Genomic DNA, 18,196 nt, shown 5'->3' with positions numbered 1-18,196 from the left:
ATATTAACATATAGTGGCACTATGATGATGTCATGCATGGTAATTAAAGATTTGGCATGACTTTGTAGAAAACTATGAGCTATATGCATGACTTATGCCTATGTATGATTAACTACTTTTATATTTGTGGGTTATGAGATGGTAGAAATGGTATACGGTGCATCAAGTCAACCTCGATATGAATATTTTATCGCTTACTTTATGGAGTGATTTGTTTGAAGGGGAGAATTGGCATGATACATGAATCAGGTGGATGTATAATGAGTGAAAAATAGTTATGAATATATAATCCTCTAGGTTTAGCTTTGAATTCCTGTAAGTTAACCTAGAACTGTCAGAGACCATTATTTCCACTTATATTAGTAAGCTTCAGGGCCAAACAGCCGAAGGGTCACTGTCTCTGTTTTATTGTTACATTTTTTTAACATTCAGCAAGATTTGATCTGAATTACATTAGAATTTTTAACATACTATTTCTATATGGGTTTTGTACAACATCATGCTTTGATCTGTAGTGCTGAAATGTTTTCTGAACTTGAAAATTAATTTAAGATCTGTGGTTGCAATAACAGTTTTCTTTAGCTGGGGGAAAGTGCTTTGGTTTAAACCAATCTACATAAGGATGGATAAGAAGGTGTTAAGTAGTGCTCTTGCAGCTGGCAGACTAATGCAACCAGCTGCTTCTGACACTTTGTCCATACTAACAAGTCCTGGAGACTAGTCTGGATGAAAAGTTTAAAATAAACTAGTGTATGATAAATGAATTAAAAATAACAAACATATTGTTAAAATAATTTAGCCATATTGTTACATTTTTAATTTATATTTTTATTATATTTTTATTATATTTTATTGTATTTTTTAATTATATTTTTAATGCTATGTATTTTGGCTACATGCAGTTGCTTTCAAGGAGAAAGTCCCACAAGATTTAGATCTGTGGTTGGTCAAATTGCATCATTACAATGTTCTCGAGCTTTTTGCAGGTGATGTCCATGTCTGAGAATGTGGCCATGTTGGAGGCTCAGGTAGAGAGAATTACAAGGGAAAAGAACTCTCTAGTTAACCAGTTAGAAGAATCACAACAGCAGCTTGCATCTCATGAAATGGAGATGAATAAGGTAGGCACATTTATATAAATGAGTATTGAGCTTGGTTTTCCTTATCATCGTGACCTGAAAGATGAGAATTTTTTTGTTCTGCATTTTCTTCTGTATTGGTAAAGAACATGTGATAAATGTAAACTTCATCTGAATATCCCAGGGGCACAGTTTTACAAGTAAAAAGATAACTTTTTCAGTCTGCCAAGTCACCTTGTGATGCAAAAGCTAACCTTTCTACCTTGCAGAATATGCAGACTATATAAAACTGCAATCCAGTGTTTCATTAAAAATTGTATTTTATATGAGTGAGACAGCATAGTATTCAGCCCTGTCCTGTAATTGCTACCTCTGGGACATGCAGTGCTAAAATAAATGGAGCTGTATCAAATCACTGGTTTTCAAGTACTTTCCTGTAGAATTTTTATGTGGTGTACTGCTTTATTCATTAATATTGATGGTATGCCTTTTACAAAGAGATCTTTCTTCTAGTTAAGAATTACAGCATAACATCTATCTATGTATGTGTATTGCTTCTGGGTGCTTTATTTTGCACGTTTCTCAATCTATTAGAGCCTTAATTTGGGTCATAACACGAGAAAGAAAAAACAGTTGCCATCCAAAATTTATGCTGGGAGATTACACATTTTTAAAGTGATTATTTTTATTAGCTTAGTTTTCATCATTCACTTGTTATTTCTTAACTTCAGCTTCATGAAGATGAGAGAATGCTAAATTTCTATAGAATAGACAATCTGAGAATTCAAATTTATTACAACCTCTTGAAATGCCTGTATAGCTTACCAATAATCCTAGGGCCAACCCTACCTTCTCAGTCGTTAATTACAAGGTTTTGGGGGCAATTAATTCTTTAGGCTGCTAGAGACTTCTGGAGAAGTTTTCAACAGTTCCTGTCTTCCTCTGCTTTCCCTGCTGGTAGAAATAGATGAAAGTATTGCAGAAAATTTACAGGAGAAAGTCATCCAAACTTACTAAAACAATTAATTCAATTACAGCTGAAGAACAAATGAGGGAGCATTTTAAGAATGTCAGAATGGCTTGGTTTACCATTTCTGAAACACACCTTTGGTTTTTCAGACTGGGTTCACAGATGACTAGCACCACTTACAGGGGCAGGGAAGCGGGGAAAGAGGTAGTAGGTATAGATATCCATTGGTCTGGAAAGAACAATTTTATAGCCTACCGATTTGAAGCAATCTCTCAGGAGAGTGACACTGTGGTTGCAGTCTCTATGCTGTGTTTTCATTGCACTGTCCTGAGAGACTGGAAAACTGCATTTGTGTCCCTGTTCTGAATTGAGGAGTCTCAAACATCCTGGAGGAACGTCCTGACCATTGAGCTGTCAGGACTATGTGCATGACCCTGACGTTTTTCATTGGCTATGTAAGTGACATCTATGTCTGTTTGTGAATCTGACCCCTCATTTCCAAACTCGGTTTGCCATTACTAATAACAGCAAATAACAACATTTTTCCTTTTGAGTTTTATGTGAAATATTTTTTTCTGCATGCACCAGAAGAAAAAAGTTTGGAGTGAGAATCTTTTTCCTTCATTCTGAACTACGAGGAGACTGAAAAATCCATTATTAGGACAGCACCATCTGCTGATTCTTCTGCGTTATTCACTTTGTATGATGTTTGGGGCTGCTGAAGGCAAGGATGGCTGTATTTATTTTTTTTTAATTTTGCTTCTAGTAAGTGACATAGTGCACTTTGTTACCTCCTTCATGCAAAGTAAGGAGGAGGTAGAAAGGCAGAGTTGGCAATCTATGCAGTTGCATTTTAGGATTTTTTAGTTGCATATGATATTTCAGTATTAAAAAAAAATACTTTAGAACTCTGCCATTCATCAGAGCATTTTCTACCTTGCATTATTTGCAACAGGGCTAAATTCACAAGCTGTCTTTTGAATTAATAAGTGACACTGCTTCTTAAACTTATGACAGTTGGTTTTGTTTTTTCTTAAGGTGATTTGATTGCAGTATGCATATTTACTTTTACCCTACCTTTTTTTTAAGAAGAAGAAAAAAAAAGTGAAAATGAGAAGAGGTATGAGACTGAAAAATAGAAATTAATTTGGGTTGTAGAGTGTGTGTGAGAAGATTGCTGAGAAGCACAGAGGATTGTAGTAGCAAATTAAAAGTGCGTACATATAGGAAGCAAGTGAAAGAATGTAAGTGGGGCAAGGGAAGCAGAGTGAGTTGGAAAGAAAATTCTTCTCTAAGAGTAGCTGTGAGTAAACACATTTGCGTTCTTGTTAGGGAATGTGCATGTATTTATGTTTGGTTAATTAAGGTGAAATGAACAGGCACAAATTGGAGGTGATTGCACAGGATAAGGACAAAAAGGGGACAGCTTGTCCACCATCCTTCTTCATTCCCAACAGATAAGATCAAATAGAATCCTTTAAAAGTCTTAGATATGGAAATGGGAGAATAACATCCCTGCACAGCAGTAGTGAAAGTTACATAGAAGGGATTGGTGTGGGTTTTTTTTCTTTCTTGCCCCCAACCCCTCCCCAGACCCTTTGAAGTTGAGCTGCCTTAAGGTGGAAAGGAATGAGGAGGTAAAATAATGAACATCCCAACAGCAGAGAATAATTGTTGCCTTTGTGGGAGTGATACTAGATTTCTTTAAATGTTGCTTTAATCCCTTTCTTCTGGCCTATGCATATATTTGAATTAGGCATTGTTTTTAAAGAATTTATTTTCATTTTGCAGTAAGTCTATTATGCTCTGATCTAACTTTGAAAGTTACTGTATTAACATCTAAACATTTTCTTTCTTAACAGTGGAAAATTGGCAAGATAAGAAACTACGCCCTTATATACGAGTGTGATAGATCCTTCTAGGTTTTGAAAGTGTTGACATAGACTTTCTTGGGATTTTGGAGAGAATGGGAGAAGAATATAAAACCAGCAACTGTAGTTTAACTGTATTTAGTAGCACATATATTTACAACATAAATATTTATACTTAGCAAAATCTTGATCCAAATATAATTGAATCTAGAAGGCACTGCATATTTCAAAGTTAATGACTATATAGAGAATTCAGATCCACCTTTTTATATAAAAACATTTACCATATGTAGTCTTAAAATATCTGTAAATTAAAATATGTTGCATTTAAATGACCTCTAGAGGGCACCAAAAGATCTAATTGCAAATCCTGGGCTATGGATTCTTCAAGCTACAGATCATGTTGTCTGTATAATCTAACAGGTGTGTGGAGAAATGCGCTATCAGTTGAATCAAACCAAAATGAAGAAGGATGAGGCAGAAAAGGAGCTCAGAGAGTACAGAACAAAAACTATAAGGGAGCTTGAAATTAAGGACCAGGTAAGAGATAATACTGCTATAACTTTGCAGTTATTAGAAGCCTAAGTAGGGTTATTTCGGAAGCTGGAATGATTAGTTTTTCTAATAGTGGTCATTTATTACTGTTAAATGGTTTCTAAATTAATGGCAACAAGCCAGCTGTTACTATTAAATAAATACCTCTTGGTTATCTTATTCTTGTTTTCAGCCCTAGTATGTTCAATTTTAGATAATACTCATCCCATGCTTTCATATAGAATTACTCTATCATATGTATTCATACAATGTACTTAAATTGTATGTACTGTATACATATATTTATACACTTTTTCTCACAAGTAAATCCACATATAATTATGTATACATGCAGCCTGACAAAACATTAAAGTCTAAGTATAACCTAACGATACCAGAAATGAAAATCATATATCTTCCTTTTTTTTTTAAGATTCAAGGTTAATGAATGCTGGGATTCATAGAAAAGTTTTAAAAAAACCAAACCAAACCAAAAATATCCTTCTAGAAAAAATAACTATATGAAAATTCCACTAGGCATTAGTTGTTGATTATCATAAAACTGTGTTTTATAATAATAATACAAAAACCAGTATATGCCTTACAGGTGGTCTGTGAGAAAACATCCCATGCAGTAAGAAAGATTATTACAGTAACCTGCAACATACTTGGCAAGCAGCTCGAACAGGTGTAATCTGCATCTTTTGAAGTGCCCTTTTGTTGAGGTTCTATCCGTTTTTTCTCTAGGTATTCAAACTTCCAGCTATTCCTTCATAAGTTGTGATTTGCACGTGAGAGTGGATGTCTTCTGAATACACATGTATAAGATGCACATGAGGATCTTTTTTTTTAGTATACATTTTTGTTATTAGAGCAGCCTATCCAACAGGTTTTAAACCATTCTTTTTTTTTTTAAATAAGTGAACAAATTGGTCCCTGTGTAAGAATATATGTAGGGAAAAATGCAGTATTTCTAAAATTATATTTTTATTTACCAGTTTCCCAAAATCTTCATGTAGGACAGTAAGTTTATTAACTTAATAAAGTATGAGCTTCAGCTGGAAGCAATATTAATTATAATCAAAAGATATGTAAAATCCAAAAGAGAAGCTTATTAGATAAAATAACTCCTCAATATGTATAGAAAATCATCCAGCACAGAAAAACAGGGGCCTTAAAGCAGTTTGTTTTCAGGGTTGGCTTTTTTTTTTTTTTTTTTACTCCTGCATCCTTTAGGCCTAAGGACACTTTGAAAAACAAAAAACAGGCTTGTCGTCTGTGTCTTGACAGATATCACAGATAAGAGAGTTGGCATAATCTTGGCATACAAATAAAACAGGATGTGTTTAATAAGATATTTGAAGAAGTATCTTGGATTTTAAATCCTGTTCTCCAACTTGCTTCAGGATTGCCTTTTGAACAAATTGCAAAATTTAACAAAATATTTTAACCTCATGTATCGACATACTGGTATTTTATTCAGTGTGGGAATGAATACACCAAAATGTGGTGATTTATAATTCAATATAATTAAAGGGAAGTGATAGGAGGGGGAATTCCTATCAGCAAAGATTATTAGAGTCATTTGGTAATTACATAAAGTACTTATATTGTTCAAATATGATTGTTGGTTCCTCAAAAAAAGGAAAACAAACTATTTTGATATTCTCAGGCTCAGCATCTAGCAGCTTTTTTATAGCTGTGGTGCTAGTAATAAAGTTCTGTATAGGTCCTAATATTATTTAACATGTTAAAAGGTCACCAAAATGAGTGAGTGTACATTTTGGGGTTTTTTGTTTGTTTGTTTTGCCATTTGTTTTAAATCAAATTTTAGCAAATGTTAATAAGTCATTGCAAATTATTTCATTTAAATGAAATGAAAACAGTTCAATCACATCTATCTTTTTATTGAAAGAAAAACCTAAAATGTTTCATCTTATATGGCACTGATTAACAAACAGTAATTGTTCTTTGGTCTCTCAGCCATGACCTGACCTTCTGGCTAAGAGACAGAGTTGATACCTTCCTTGGCCACCATCTGTTCATAATAGATACATTATTCTTTTTTAAGAGTAGAGAAACAATAATGTATCAGTATTTTCATGCTATTCTATATTAAATGGTGCATTTTTCTGTTTTAAAAGCAAAGAAATGTTTTTCAGATTGCCTTTTGGTATATTGAAAGTGAGTTTACTGTGTCTTGAGGTATGATTGTATTTTTAATTCTGCTGTGGATAAATTTTAGTTTTAAAGATGTATTTTAGTTTATATGTAGTGACTTTTAAAAAGGGATTAAAGTTATTCAGGTGTATCAGAATAGGCAGAAATCCCCATATGTACAATTTAGGGTCATCAGATACGTATACTTCTATGTCAGTAAATGCAGATATGTATTTATCATACACTGATATTTATAAAGTACTTCAAAACTGTATTTGTGTATTTTAGGAAAATTAAAGGGAGTATATATCTTTGGGTCTATTCTCTTCTATTCTAGTATGTCTTTTCCTATCTTTATTACTCAGTTAGGACTAATAACAAACATTGGCACCTTGGTATGACTACCTGTTGTTAATATTTGACATGAATATGTCTTAAAATAAAAATGAAGAAGCAATCAGCAATGTTACTATTTAAATTGAATAAGTATTTTGTAATGTCATCCATCATGATCCTGATTAACATTAAGATTGTGGCAGGGGGGCAGGGGAAGACATATACCACACAGTTTCTCTACACAAAAACTGCATCTGTTCGTCTGGCCCAGTATGTTGTAAAGTAGCATAACCTACTGCCCGCTCTTTTTCTCTCTCAGCCCTCCCATTGTGGATGTAGCTGTGCAGAAGTAACAGTGCCTTACTTAATACTTTTCCTTCTTAGGAACAAGCTTTGTAAGTTATACGAGTATAATGCCATGGCAGTAAACTGTGTCCACACTAGGGGTTGTACTAGCACAGCTATACCAGAGAAAAGTCACGCCCTAACCTAAATAGCTGTTATCAGAATAAAAATTTTGTGGCATTTTTAACACAGCAGGACTTCACTTTTATAATACTTTTTCTGTGAATTTGGAAGCACTGTGTGGCATAATTTGTGCATTTCTAATAGAAATCATACTTCTGACACACTATGAAATCGTTTCCTCAGATTAGCATCGCTTGCTCTTTTCTGCTCTGCATTATAAAAATAAAAATGAAGTACACTGTTAATCATTTGCTTTCTGTTTTTCTGTAAATCATTTTTAGTTGGTTTATAAAGTCTTGCAAGCTTCAGCATGTAGAAGTGAAAACAGTTTTGTAATGTTGATTTATGCACTCCCAGCCAATTTGGGCGTCATCCTTATTAGATGGTTCTTACCAGTAGCATTGCACCACTGGGAGTTGTGGTCTCCTTGTAATAAAGTAACAGGACATGTTAAATCCAACTTCAGAAACTAACTGAAGCTTTTAAATTTTATTTTACCGTGTTTTGAGGAATCAGATAAATACTTTGTGTAGAAATAAATCCAAGCCAGTAAACTTAACCTGTAAAAAGCCATTCTTTTAATACTATCTTTAAAATTGGGCAAATGTCATTTGAAGCAGGGCATTACAGAATTTTGTTTCCTACCTTGTAGGTGACAGAATGAAAAGCTCCAGAAATATTATACCAAAACCCACAAATTTTTAAGAGTTGCCTGTGTGGAAGTTCATGAGCTCAAATAAAAGGAAGTTGGAGTGTCACTGATACACACAACCTATAGAAATGGAAAGAGCTACACATCAAAGCATTTTTGTGTAGTATGACAGAACCTAAATGATAGTACACTATAGACTGACAATTTTGCAGACAAATAAAAATCTGGCAAAATTGCAGTCCAAAAGCATTTTGCCAAAAGGTATTTTGGGAATGTTTAACTCATTTGTCATAAATCTGTGATTTATAGTAACCTAATTTAGACATTATAAGTGGAGAGATTACTGACTCTGTCTTCATCAGAAATAATGCAGGCCAAGAATTTGGGTATATATCCTGGAAATGCTGCAGTGTCCGATGCAAGACCAATATAACCTTCTGAAGACACTGATTCACTGATATGTCTTTTTATGGGTAGATACCAGGCTTCCATGAGTGAGGCTTTAAAATACTAGATTTTTCACAAGCTGGGACATTCAGAATATCACCAGATGTTTTGAAACTTGCACATTTTAATAATGCTGATGAAGATGGGTTAGGATTGTATGTTATATGCATTCTTGTAACAGTTCTATACCTAAGATTTTGTGACCTCATTAGTTAAAAAGATGCTCTGGAAGTTCTGTTTTGAAAAGAAAGTCTGTTCAATCAGTAAACATACTTGAATACTATTTGGCAGGGAGGAAAAACCCAAAACCTAGCAGACAGCTTGAAACTCTTAGCATCAAATATTCTTACCTGGTCTGACCTTGAGTATAATGGCCTTAAAAGTAGCAAAACCAAATTGCTTTTGGACAAGAGAGCATTAAGAAAATGTGATAACCTTTGCTATAACAGAACTCTTTAATGTATCACTTTGTTTGGGGCATTCAACACACTAATTTGAAAATGGGTAAATAAGGAGACAGTAAAATGATAGTATTTTATGCCTTGCTTTCATACAAACTTTCTGACCTGTTCAGGAGGAACGTCATTCTTTTTTATAACTGAACTTACTAGCTCCTCTCAAAGTTTTTGAGGAAAAACATTGATCTACAACCATGTAATATATAACAAAAGAAATGTTTAATTACAATTATGATATGGCTGCTGCTGCTCTGCTGTGGCATCGCTTTCCTCTGTCAGCCATCCATTCCTCAAGGATGAATGGTATGAGCAGCCTTCATTAAATTCTTTGTCCATGTTTCCGTAAGAAAAATCCTTGGGAGTGGGATTCCCAGTAGTAGAATTTTCTGTACTGATTGTCCTGCATTTTCTGTGCTGGTCTGCTTCCCCTAAGCAGCTGGCCTTCTAAGAGGAACAACACAGCTGGTAATCAGGATTTTATTGTTCATAGGTGTAGCTGGCCCATGTAACCTTGATCCATGTTCTGTCATCCACTGTGATGTCACCCCATTAGTATATGGACAGAGAAAATCATTTATGTGCATTAAACATTATTCATGGTAGGAAAAGAATTGCATAGCTCTTAGTGTAGTGTGTATATGCATTATATTTAAAGAAATGCTTGTTTTCTGTTGGGTTTTTTTCTTCTTCTTAGACTACAAAAATGCTTGCTTTATCAATAGTCATTGTGCCAACAAACAGAAGAAAAGGAGTGTACAAGTCCCTGACTATCACTTGTCAGTTTTAACTGCATAGGTTTTCTTTCCAGCTATTCCTTAATGATATCCAGGAAACAAGAGCCAATCCTACATCAGTAATCTCAAATATGTGTTTGAAAGGATAAAAGGAGTAAGTTTTGTTCTCTCCTGTTTTTCAATAATGAAGTAGGAGTAATCTTCCCCTTCCTTTTTTCTATATGCATCCCTCCTTTTCTGAAATTCCTGTATCAGCAAGCAAACGATCTATTTTGTATGACCCCATTCTCCCTGCTGTCCCTGTCCACCCCCCAGTGCAACCCATTTAAAAAAAAAAAAAGAAAAAATCTTGTTCCACTGTGGAACAAAATCACTTTCTTATCTCTGCTGGTGGCTGCTAAGCTAATCTCTAGTACAGCAGTGTTGTCTGTTAAAATGTGACTGCGGTAATCTCTATGGGTTTGGAAGTTTTGTTCCTGAAATAGTATTTCAGTTCAAATATTTTGGCAAATTGAAAGCAAATTTTTTCAGGGAAATAATGAGGTAAAATCTTGTATAACATGTAACAGTCATTCACTCTTGTCTGTTTCCCAGGGTATTTATCCACAGTATCCTGGGGCTGTGTTGCTCTTTGGGAGTTTGCACAAGGACAGACACCGAAGATTATTGCTTAATTAAAAAATTGTGTGTATATTCATAAATATATACTTAGCAACATGAATTTTTTCTTGCCCCAGCTAACAATTGCAGGTAGAAAGCTTCCTTCAACAGGATTTAAAGATGTGTGTATTTAAGGGCATCCCCCCTCCATATTATTCCCAGGAAGTTCTTCCAGCACTGCTGCTCTTCCTAGCAAACTGCGGCGTCCTGTCTCAATTAATTCTCAATCTTTTTGGAAGCAGAGGGCTTGTGGCTGCTGACCTTTGCTTAGGTAATGGCTCTTGTCTTGAGGCTCTGCCTTTTAGTGAAGCACACGGGGTGCCATAGTACTGCCAGGTGCTGTTACATTTCTTCGCAGTACAAGTGACAATGTGGTCACAAAACTGCCTCTCTTTGAGGAATTCAAGAGTCCCACCAGATCAGGCTAGAGTAATAGCCAACCAACAAATTCCAGCCTGCACTGCTTATCTGTTATGTCTTTGCTTGTGCCTCTGGTCTTTAGAGGTCAATTGATTTGTGAGCCAGCCATAGGGAAAACCTTTCAAAGGAACAGTGTGTGTTTCTTGGGGTTACTTCTCTTCTTGTTCTTGTGTTTCTGCTCACATTAGTTGCCTTTCATGTCATGAAAGGTTTTCAGACTTCTGTTTTGGGCTAAATGATTTGTAGAATTTACAGGGGTTTTTGGGGGGGGTTTTTTGGTTTTTTTTTTTGTGAATTGACCTCTTCAAAAGAGATGGTCTTTGTGCACTCTTTTAAGCCTCATGTACATTGTATTTCTTACTATTTATTTGTATATTCTCACAGCTTTATAAGAAATCTACTTCCAGAAAGGAGGTTTCCCCTTTAAAAACAAATTTAGTTTTCATAACTGCTTTGTGTGTTCATTCAGATTTGAATGGGAAGCAGCAGTAATTCATATAGAGTGCAAAAGGGAGAAAAATATTGTTGGGACGTGGCGGGGGTTAACCTCGTGATGGTCCGAACTCTCTTTACAAAGTTGGATAGTTCTTCAGGTGCAATATGCTATGTCAGATGGCCATGCCTGGGAGGTCTGAGGTTTAGAGACCACTCAGAACCTAGAGTTGCTTGATTGATATCAGGATTAGGATAGAAATGACTTCAAGTGACCCCTGCTGCATATGGACTGATAGTCATCTTTCTTCCAAGTAAAATACCTCGAAATCATGGTACAAAAGCAGTCTTGTTTTATTGTTTTTTTTAAATTAAAAAATAATAAATAATAAAATACAATTGGTGTTATAGTAGGGTATGATTATTCTGTTCCTGATTAATTAATATATTAATAAGTAAAGAAAGCAATGTGATTGAGATCAGTGTTAATGTAAAAATTTCCTGTCGCTGTTATATATATTTAAGTGTATGTGAACGGCCATACTGGTGGCATCTCTTAAAAAGACCTTAATTATAGCTTCAGTCCTGTGCACTATCACTGATCTCATTGATTTGAAGGGCTACTTCGGTAGATGAAACTAAGCATGTGGGCATCAGGGCCTGTAAATTTTTACTGTGTATTAATTTGAAGTGTATGTGTTTCTTATAGACGTTGCCTTTTGGGGATGTACCTGCAAATACCAACCACCAGAGTAATTACATTTCACTTTTTATTACTTTATAGTTGTTCTTCTGTTTTTGGTTCTATTTTACACCCCTTTAATCTTTTAATAATGGTGGAGAATGAAGTACGAAAGAAAAAGAAAGTACTGTAAATTCACAAAAATATTCTCCCCTCCAGAATTATTTTACTGCAGAATTTATGCAATGGTATAGTCAGTGCAGAATTTATTCTTCAGGTTATATTGTGTATTTTCTTACCTGATGTGTGAGCATACTGGTACAACAGTGAATGTCATAAATCACTTATTAATTCATTTGGTTTTAGTATATTTTTTATTTTGTTAAAAGCCTTCTAAAGTTGTTTTTGCATTTACTTCAGAGTATGAGTTCTTTTATCACTGCTTAATCATTCTCATTTGTTTAAAAAAAGAGCATTTGTCTTTTCTGTCAGTTTGCTGCTATTTAAAATTCTATGAAAAACATCTGCTAGTTTGGAATTTAAAGTTGCATTTTTCTGCATACAATAGAATCAGCATCAGTATGAAAAGAATTAAACAATTATTTTAATCTTTAATTTGGCTTGTTTTGAATGAAATTATTATTTCATTTTATCAGATTTTGTAGAGATAAAAGAGATGTCTAGTTAATTAAACAGCACATTTTTACAACATACATAAGTATTGTTAGGTGAAGATAATTTCAGATAATTTATGAAGAGGATATTTGAAGATTGATCCAGTGTTTGAAAAATCATCTTTTATGTTTTCCAGTAAGTTGCATTTATGTCACTGAATAAGCATGTCCAGTGTGTTCACCTAAAAATGCATTGTGAAAATCAGAAGATAATTTTTAAACTCATCATAAACTAATGAATGAGAAGTGAAACACTTATCTGAAGTGTTAAGAAAAAAATATAGAAGGGTCCTATATGCTTCAAAGTGGAAAACTTAAAATATAAAAGTTGGTTGGTGGTAATACTGAAAAAAGAATAATTGATATAGAATGCAATTTTACTGCAGTGATATCTCACCAATGCTTTAATTTTTCTTTAGTAAAACTTCTTTCTTGTAATGGAATTGAATACGCATGCAGAATTGTGTTAATGTGTTTCAGCTTGCTAATAATGATGTTTGTCTTACTGAGGTTTAGCCTGCCATCTTTCAATGGCAAAGTGCCTGTTGATATTCCTGTGAGTTTAGGCAACTGCAGTGCAAGACAGATTAAATAGTACTTTTAAAATTAATGTGCAGAAGTAATAAGAATATTAAAGTTGCAGAGTTAAGCACCAGAAGTTGCCTGTTCCAACCTTAATGTAGTCTTGTTGTACGTATACATTATGATAATTCTGTTCCTTGTTATACTGAAAATCTGTTTCAGATTTTCTTAAATGCAAGATTGTCATCTGTCTTTTTGCAGTTCTGTGCTCCATCTCTTGTCTCTCACATACATTGAAAAGTTAAGTACCTTGAAGAAATACTCTCTGATCATGTTGTAAAAAGCTGTATCACAAGTGATAGGCACTGAGGGATCAAATTAACGCTGCATGAAAAGCAGAGTTGTCAGCAAAATACTTTAGTTGGTGGTTTGTTTCCATTTCTCTCCCTACAATTACGCTAGGGCCCAGAGAGCAGCTACAGAACTGCTTCTAGCTTCCCAGTAGAAGAAATGGGAACTAAAAGGAAAATGAAAACTAGTTTGAGTCTAAATAGTTTTGGAAAGATGCTGCCTGATAAGGTTCCCTTCAGGAACAGTGAAGAAGGTTCATTGGTTCCGTAATTTCTCTGTATTTTAAATTCTGATTATATTGTGATGACTTAGTGATGTACTGGACTTGACATATTTGAGGATAGAGTGTATTTGTGAGACTATTATTGTTTGCAGGAGAGAGAAGAGCATTTGTTTTTATTGTATGAACAAGTCTCAAGTTCTGAGGCTTCATATGTTTCAAACTATTATCTGAGTTTTTAAACCAAAGTAACGTGTAGCATTCAGAGTATGGGCTGTTTTCAGCACAATGATGCGTGGCTCCTACCAAATTATTTTCAGTGAACATTTTCTGGTCTTTCAAAATGAAGAATTTAGTTGACATCCCTAAATATACCTGGATTAGGTGCTTCTGTTTTCTGAGTTGCTGTTAGCATGTTCTCTTGGGTGGCATTTTTCAACCATTCCTTTCTCATGAGGTTGTGTGCTCTTTCTGGCATGGTCATTGCCAGAATTCTTGTGTAGAATTCCTACTCTTCATACAGCTCACGCTGAGTACCTCTAAATATTGGTATTTTAAGATATATTTTTATATATCTATATACACTTACACACATGCACTTTGTATGCATGTGTGTGTGTGTGTGTGTAAAGGAGCTGGTTCTGAATTTTAGAATTACTGATGAAAGTAGTGGAAGTAAAATTGTTCTTCAAAACCTGTTTGCTTTCTCGATACTTATAGAAAATTATAGAAATCATAAGACTCCTGTGAATCTTTAAAGACCCTGTCATGGAGTCATTGAGAATTTCCCTCTGCACTTCCATGACAACTGACATCTGTGGATGTATTCTTGGGTTCAACCTTGCAGGTTCAACATCTGGCTGATGGAAGCAGAACATTTTCACCAGAGGTTCTTACACTTGGAATTTGCTTCCTTCTGTGGGTCTGTGTCAAAACCTGACTGAGCCTGTTTAACTTCAGGCAACGGTGTAAAGCCCATCTGTTCCTTGAAACTTTTCCCTGAAGGAGTGATCTAGAGTGTATTTATGTTCTCAGCTGTGGTTATGCTTTTTGAAATACTTAGTTGATGCTTTTCAACTAACTTGTAGTTTGGGGTTTTTTAAAGCTGTGCTGAATGGATGTATTCTTAAAGCAAATTTTAAGAATGTTGCAGAACTTCACTGTCTTTACAAGTTAAAGATAGGGAAGAACCATGTCCCTGTTTACTATGAATGGAGAAATAACATTAATGAGCTGCTGCTGTTAAGAAGAATAGAGTGTAGAGAACCCACTGAGACTTCTGTTCTATTTAAAAATATGCAAAAGTCTCGAAATAAGTGAAAATGCAAACCATATGTAACTGAATACCTTTGCACACCAGGTTTTAAAATATTCTGACAGTGTAATAGGTTGTTACTTTCTTTAGAGGGGAAGTATACTAACAACTTTGCAGATAGTTTCACTATCTTTGTATTTGAATTTGGAATTACCAATTTGATTTGGTAGGTGGTCTATGTGATAAAGCAAGGTGACATTCAAATTCTAATCAACATTTCCTTCGTGAACCTTTGTTGAGTGCTCTTGGGGGGAAAAAAGTGTACAGTTAAGTAATTAGCAAAATTAAAAATTAAAAAAAACACATTATGAAACCTTTTTCTGGATGAAGAACTTGTATTTGTCTGCGACATCATGACTTACTGTAAGTGGTTTAGGTTAACATTTTCATGCAAGGAAAAGAGACAACATTATTGCAAAGGTGCTTCAAGTGCAAATATTGGGACTGTATTACATTCATTTGTTCTTGTAGAATGTTTGAATGAATAATTTCATTAACTAAAGAAGATATTGAGGCTTGTCTACATGAGGAAGCTATCACAAAATAAGTTATGGTGTGAATTTAAATATAATAGCTATTCAGCACTAACTCCGTATATGAACAATTTTATTCTGTACTACAAATGACCTTTCACAGTTTAGTTGACTGAAAAACATGCAAGTTCCCTCCAGCCCCAACGATGAATAAATATTTATGTAGGGAGTTAGTGCAGAATAGTTACTACATGATAAAATTACATTGTTAGCTTATTCTGTACTCCACTGGCCTCCTTAAAAGCATCCTTAGGACATGTATAGTATTACATTACAGACACGTTCCTCCAGGTACTTGTATGTTGTATATGGACTTAGAGCAAAATATATTCCTTCTGAGAATATTTGTGAAAAATGTTTAAATTGTTGACAATATGATTCAGTTGGAGATCGTAAGTCCAGTATGCTTCACTGGAATCAAAGTTGGTGGTCATGCAGATTTGCTTATCGTTGTTTGTAAAATAAATTAATAGACTTGTCGACTAAGATTTACTTACTATGTTTAGTTGTCATATAAGGACTAATGATGTTAAGAAAGTGACAGGATTAACAGCAGCTGGTATTTTTAGGATTCAGTTATAAGTCATAAATAACTTACTTTCTATAATGGTAAAATCACAAAATTACCTTTATTCTCTTGCATAATATTATATGAATATGACAAAGCTAAATTCCACCGTGTCATTGTTTATGTAATAGATAAGCAAAATAAATGACCACAAGAGTTATCGTATGTCCAGCAGCTTCTGAAGATGGCTGCTGTTCTGCTGCTTTCTGGCTTTCTAACAGAGTGAATTTGGGACACAAATATGGAAGCCTTCACATGAGAAAATCGGAAGATGATTGATTGCATGTATCTCTTAAACTGTGTGAAGACAATAACATTGGTTGTTTATTAATGTCTTTAAATATTATATGCATTTTGGCTTTTCATAAAAATGTAATTTCAAATACTTTAATTTGCTTGTTTTGCAGTTTTTATGAAGGAACTACTTTTGTTCTAAACCAAAAGCATGCGTTATTTTTCAGGAGCTTTGATCACATTAAGGTTTATTGTCTTAAAATTTACCTCTATGCTTTTCTTAAATATACTTTCTTTGGTTCTACAATTTTCTAAGAAAATAGAAAAACTGGGATTAGAGCTGAATGGAAACAAACAGCGTTTGGAACAAGCCCAGCAGGATGTGACAGGAGCCAGAGAGGAGTGCCTAAAACTGACAGAACTGCTGAGTAAATCTGAGCACCAACTGCACCTCACCAGGTACCCCTTATCCTATTACATGCTGTAGTACCAATTTCATTCTGCTAATTTTTTGCCACAGGCTTCCCCACAGTTGTTATAGATACTTGCAGTAATTGACTGTATGGGCAGCCCTCAGTCGTGTTAGAAGTGGAGATTTAAGTGAGTGAGTTACGAACTACAAAGTGAGTTATGAACTATAATTTATGAAAGTGAAGAAAAGGCAATGTTCAGCTCTGGTGATGAGGTGGCATGCTTTTGGGCAGGTATAAGAGCAGGGGAGAGTGCAGCTACATTCTGTTTGTCATTGCTGTGTTTGGTAGGACAAAGATACTTTAAATGTCTTTCGAAACTGTAGTGTTCAGCAGCACCTTTAAGCGTAGGAGTTCTTGCATTAATAACCTGAAGTTTCTGCAGCAGAATGACCAGGAATGTATAAATGAACATAATCGTGTTAAGCCTCATTGAAGATTAAAGAATCAAAAGGTAGCATTACTGTCTATGAATAGGAGGTAAGCTCCAGTATGTGAGGAGGGTGTTTAAGTCACTTGCTCAGTGGAGATGTGGTACAATGCAAACACTGTGTGATGAGAGACTTTGCCTGAGCTTATTCCATCCTTGGTTATAGCTCCCAATGCCATTTACTGTACTATTCATTACACGTTTCTGGAAAACACCAGAAGGTCATCATGCCAATTACTCATTGCAGCTTGAGTTTTGGTACCTGCAGGAATTTTTCCTTTTGCCACAGAACATGCTGTTGTCTGACCGTTCACAGGATTTTGGTTGTGTGTGTGGTTTTTGTTTTGTTCCATTGCCCTGCTCCCCGCCAGAGTGAACATCCAGAAACAAATCTGGCAACTTTTACTCAGTCCTTAAGGAAAAAAGTTAAGTTAATTTAAATTTTACGGGGGGGGGGGAAACCCTCAGATTTTTATCACTTAACAGAAGTCTGCGTATTTATCCAAGTCTTGTACTCTTTGGGTTTTGTGAGAATTCTGCCATTGAGTAAATGGAAATAAAATAGAGCCTCATCTAAACTATTAAATTCAATGAATCATTTGTTTTATTCAGCTACATTTCGGTGTAATTCAGAGCACGGTTGTTTAACAGATGGAAGAAAGTACCACTCTAACAGCCTGTATTTAGAGAAAAAATATGCTAGAGGTTAATGAACTTGAAAAAAGTTTTGGGTGAGTTGTTAAGATATCTAAAGTTTGGATTTAGCAGAACTTTATTAATAATGATTTGTTGTGATAGTTAACCAAATGGCTTACCACGCTCCTTTTAGCAAAAGGCTGATTATATGCAATAAAGCTCAGATATCTTGGAGGAAATCTGACTAGCCAATTTTTTTTTTTATACACCCCCCCCCCCCCCCCCCACACCCCACCCCATTAACAACATAAAGAACGCTCTTGTTTTTTATATACGTGAG

General features: G+C 34.8%; 1 protein-coding gene across 1 annotated transcript in view; it reads left to right on the top strand.

The window, feature by feature from the left end:
* Positions 1 to 18,196, top strand: part of SDCCAG8 (serologically defined colon cancer antigen 8) — a 111,152-nt gene that overhangs the window by 28,099 nt on the left and 64,857 nt on the right. The window contains exons 11-13 of the mRNA XM_010562599.1: positions 987 to 1,121; positions 4,344 to 4,460; positions 16,637 to 16,779. Of these exons, the coding sequence (XP_010560901.1) occupies positions 987 to 1,121; positions 4,344 to 4,460; positions 16,637 to 16,779 (395 nt within the window). The remainder of the gene's footprint in view (positions 1 to 986; positions 1,122 to 4,343; positions 4,461 to 16,636; positions 16,780 to 18,196) is intronic.

The sequence above is a fragment of the Haliaeetus leucocephalus genome, unplaced genomic scaffold, assembly GCF_000737465.1.
Source record: "Haliaeetus leucocephalus isolate CR32 unplaced genomic scaffold, Haliaeetus_leucocephalus-4.0 Scaffold162, whole genome shotgun sequence".
Classification (NCBI taxonomy): domain Eukaryota; kingdom Metazoa; phylum Chordata; class Aves; order Accipitriformes; family Accipitridae; genus Haliaeetus; species Haliaeetus leucocephalus.
The sequence above is the reverse complement of the archived record's forward strand: the minus strand, read 5'-3'. Positions and strand labels throughout refer to the sequence as shown.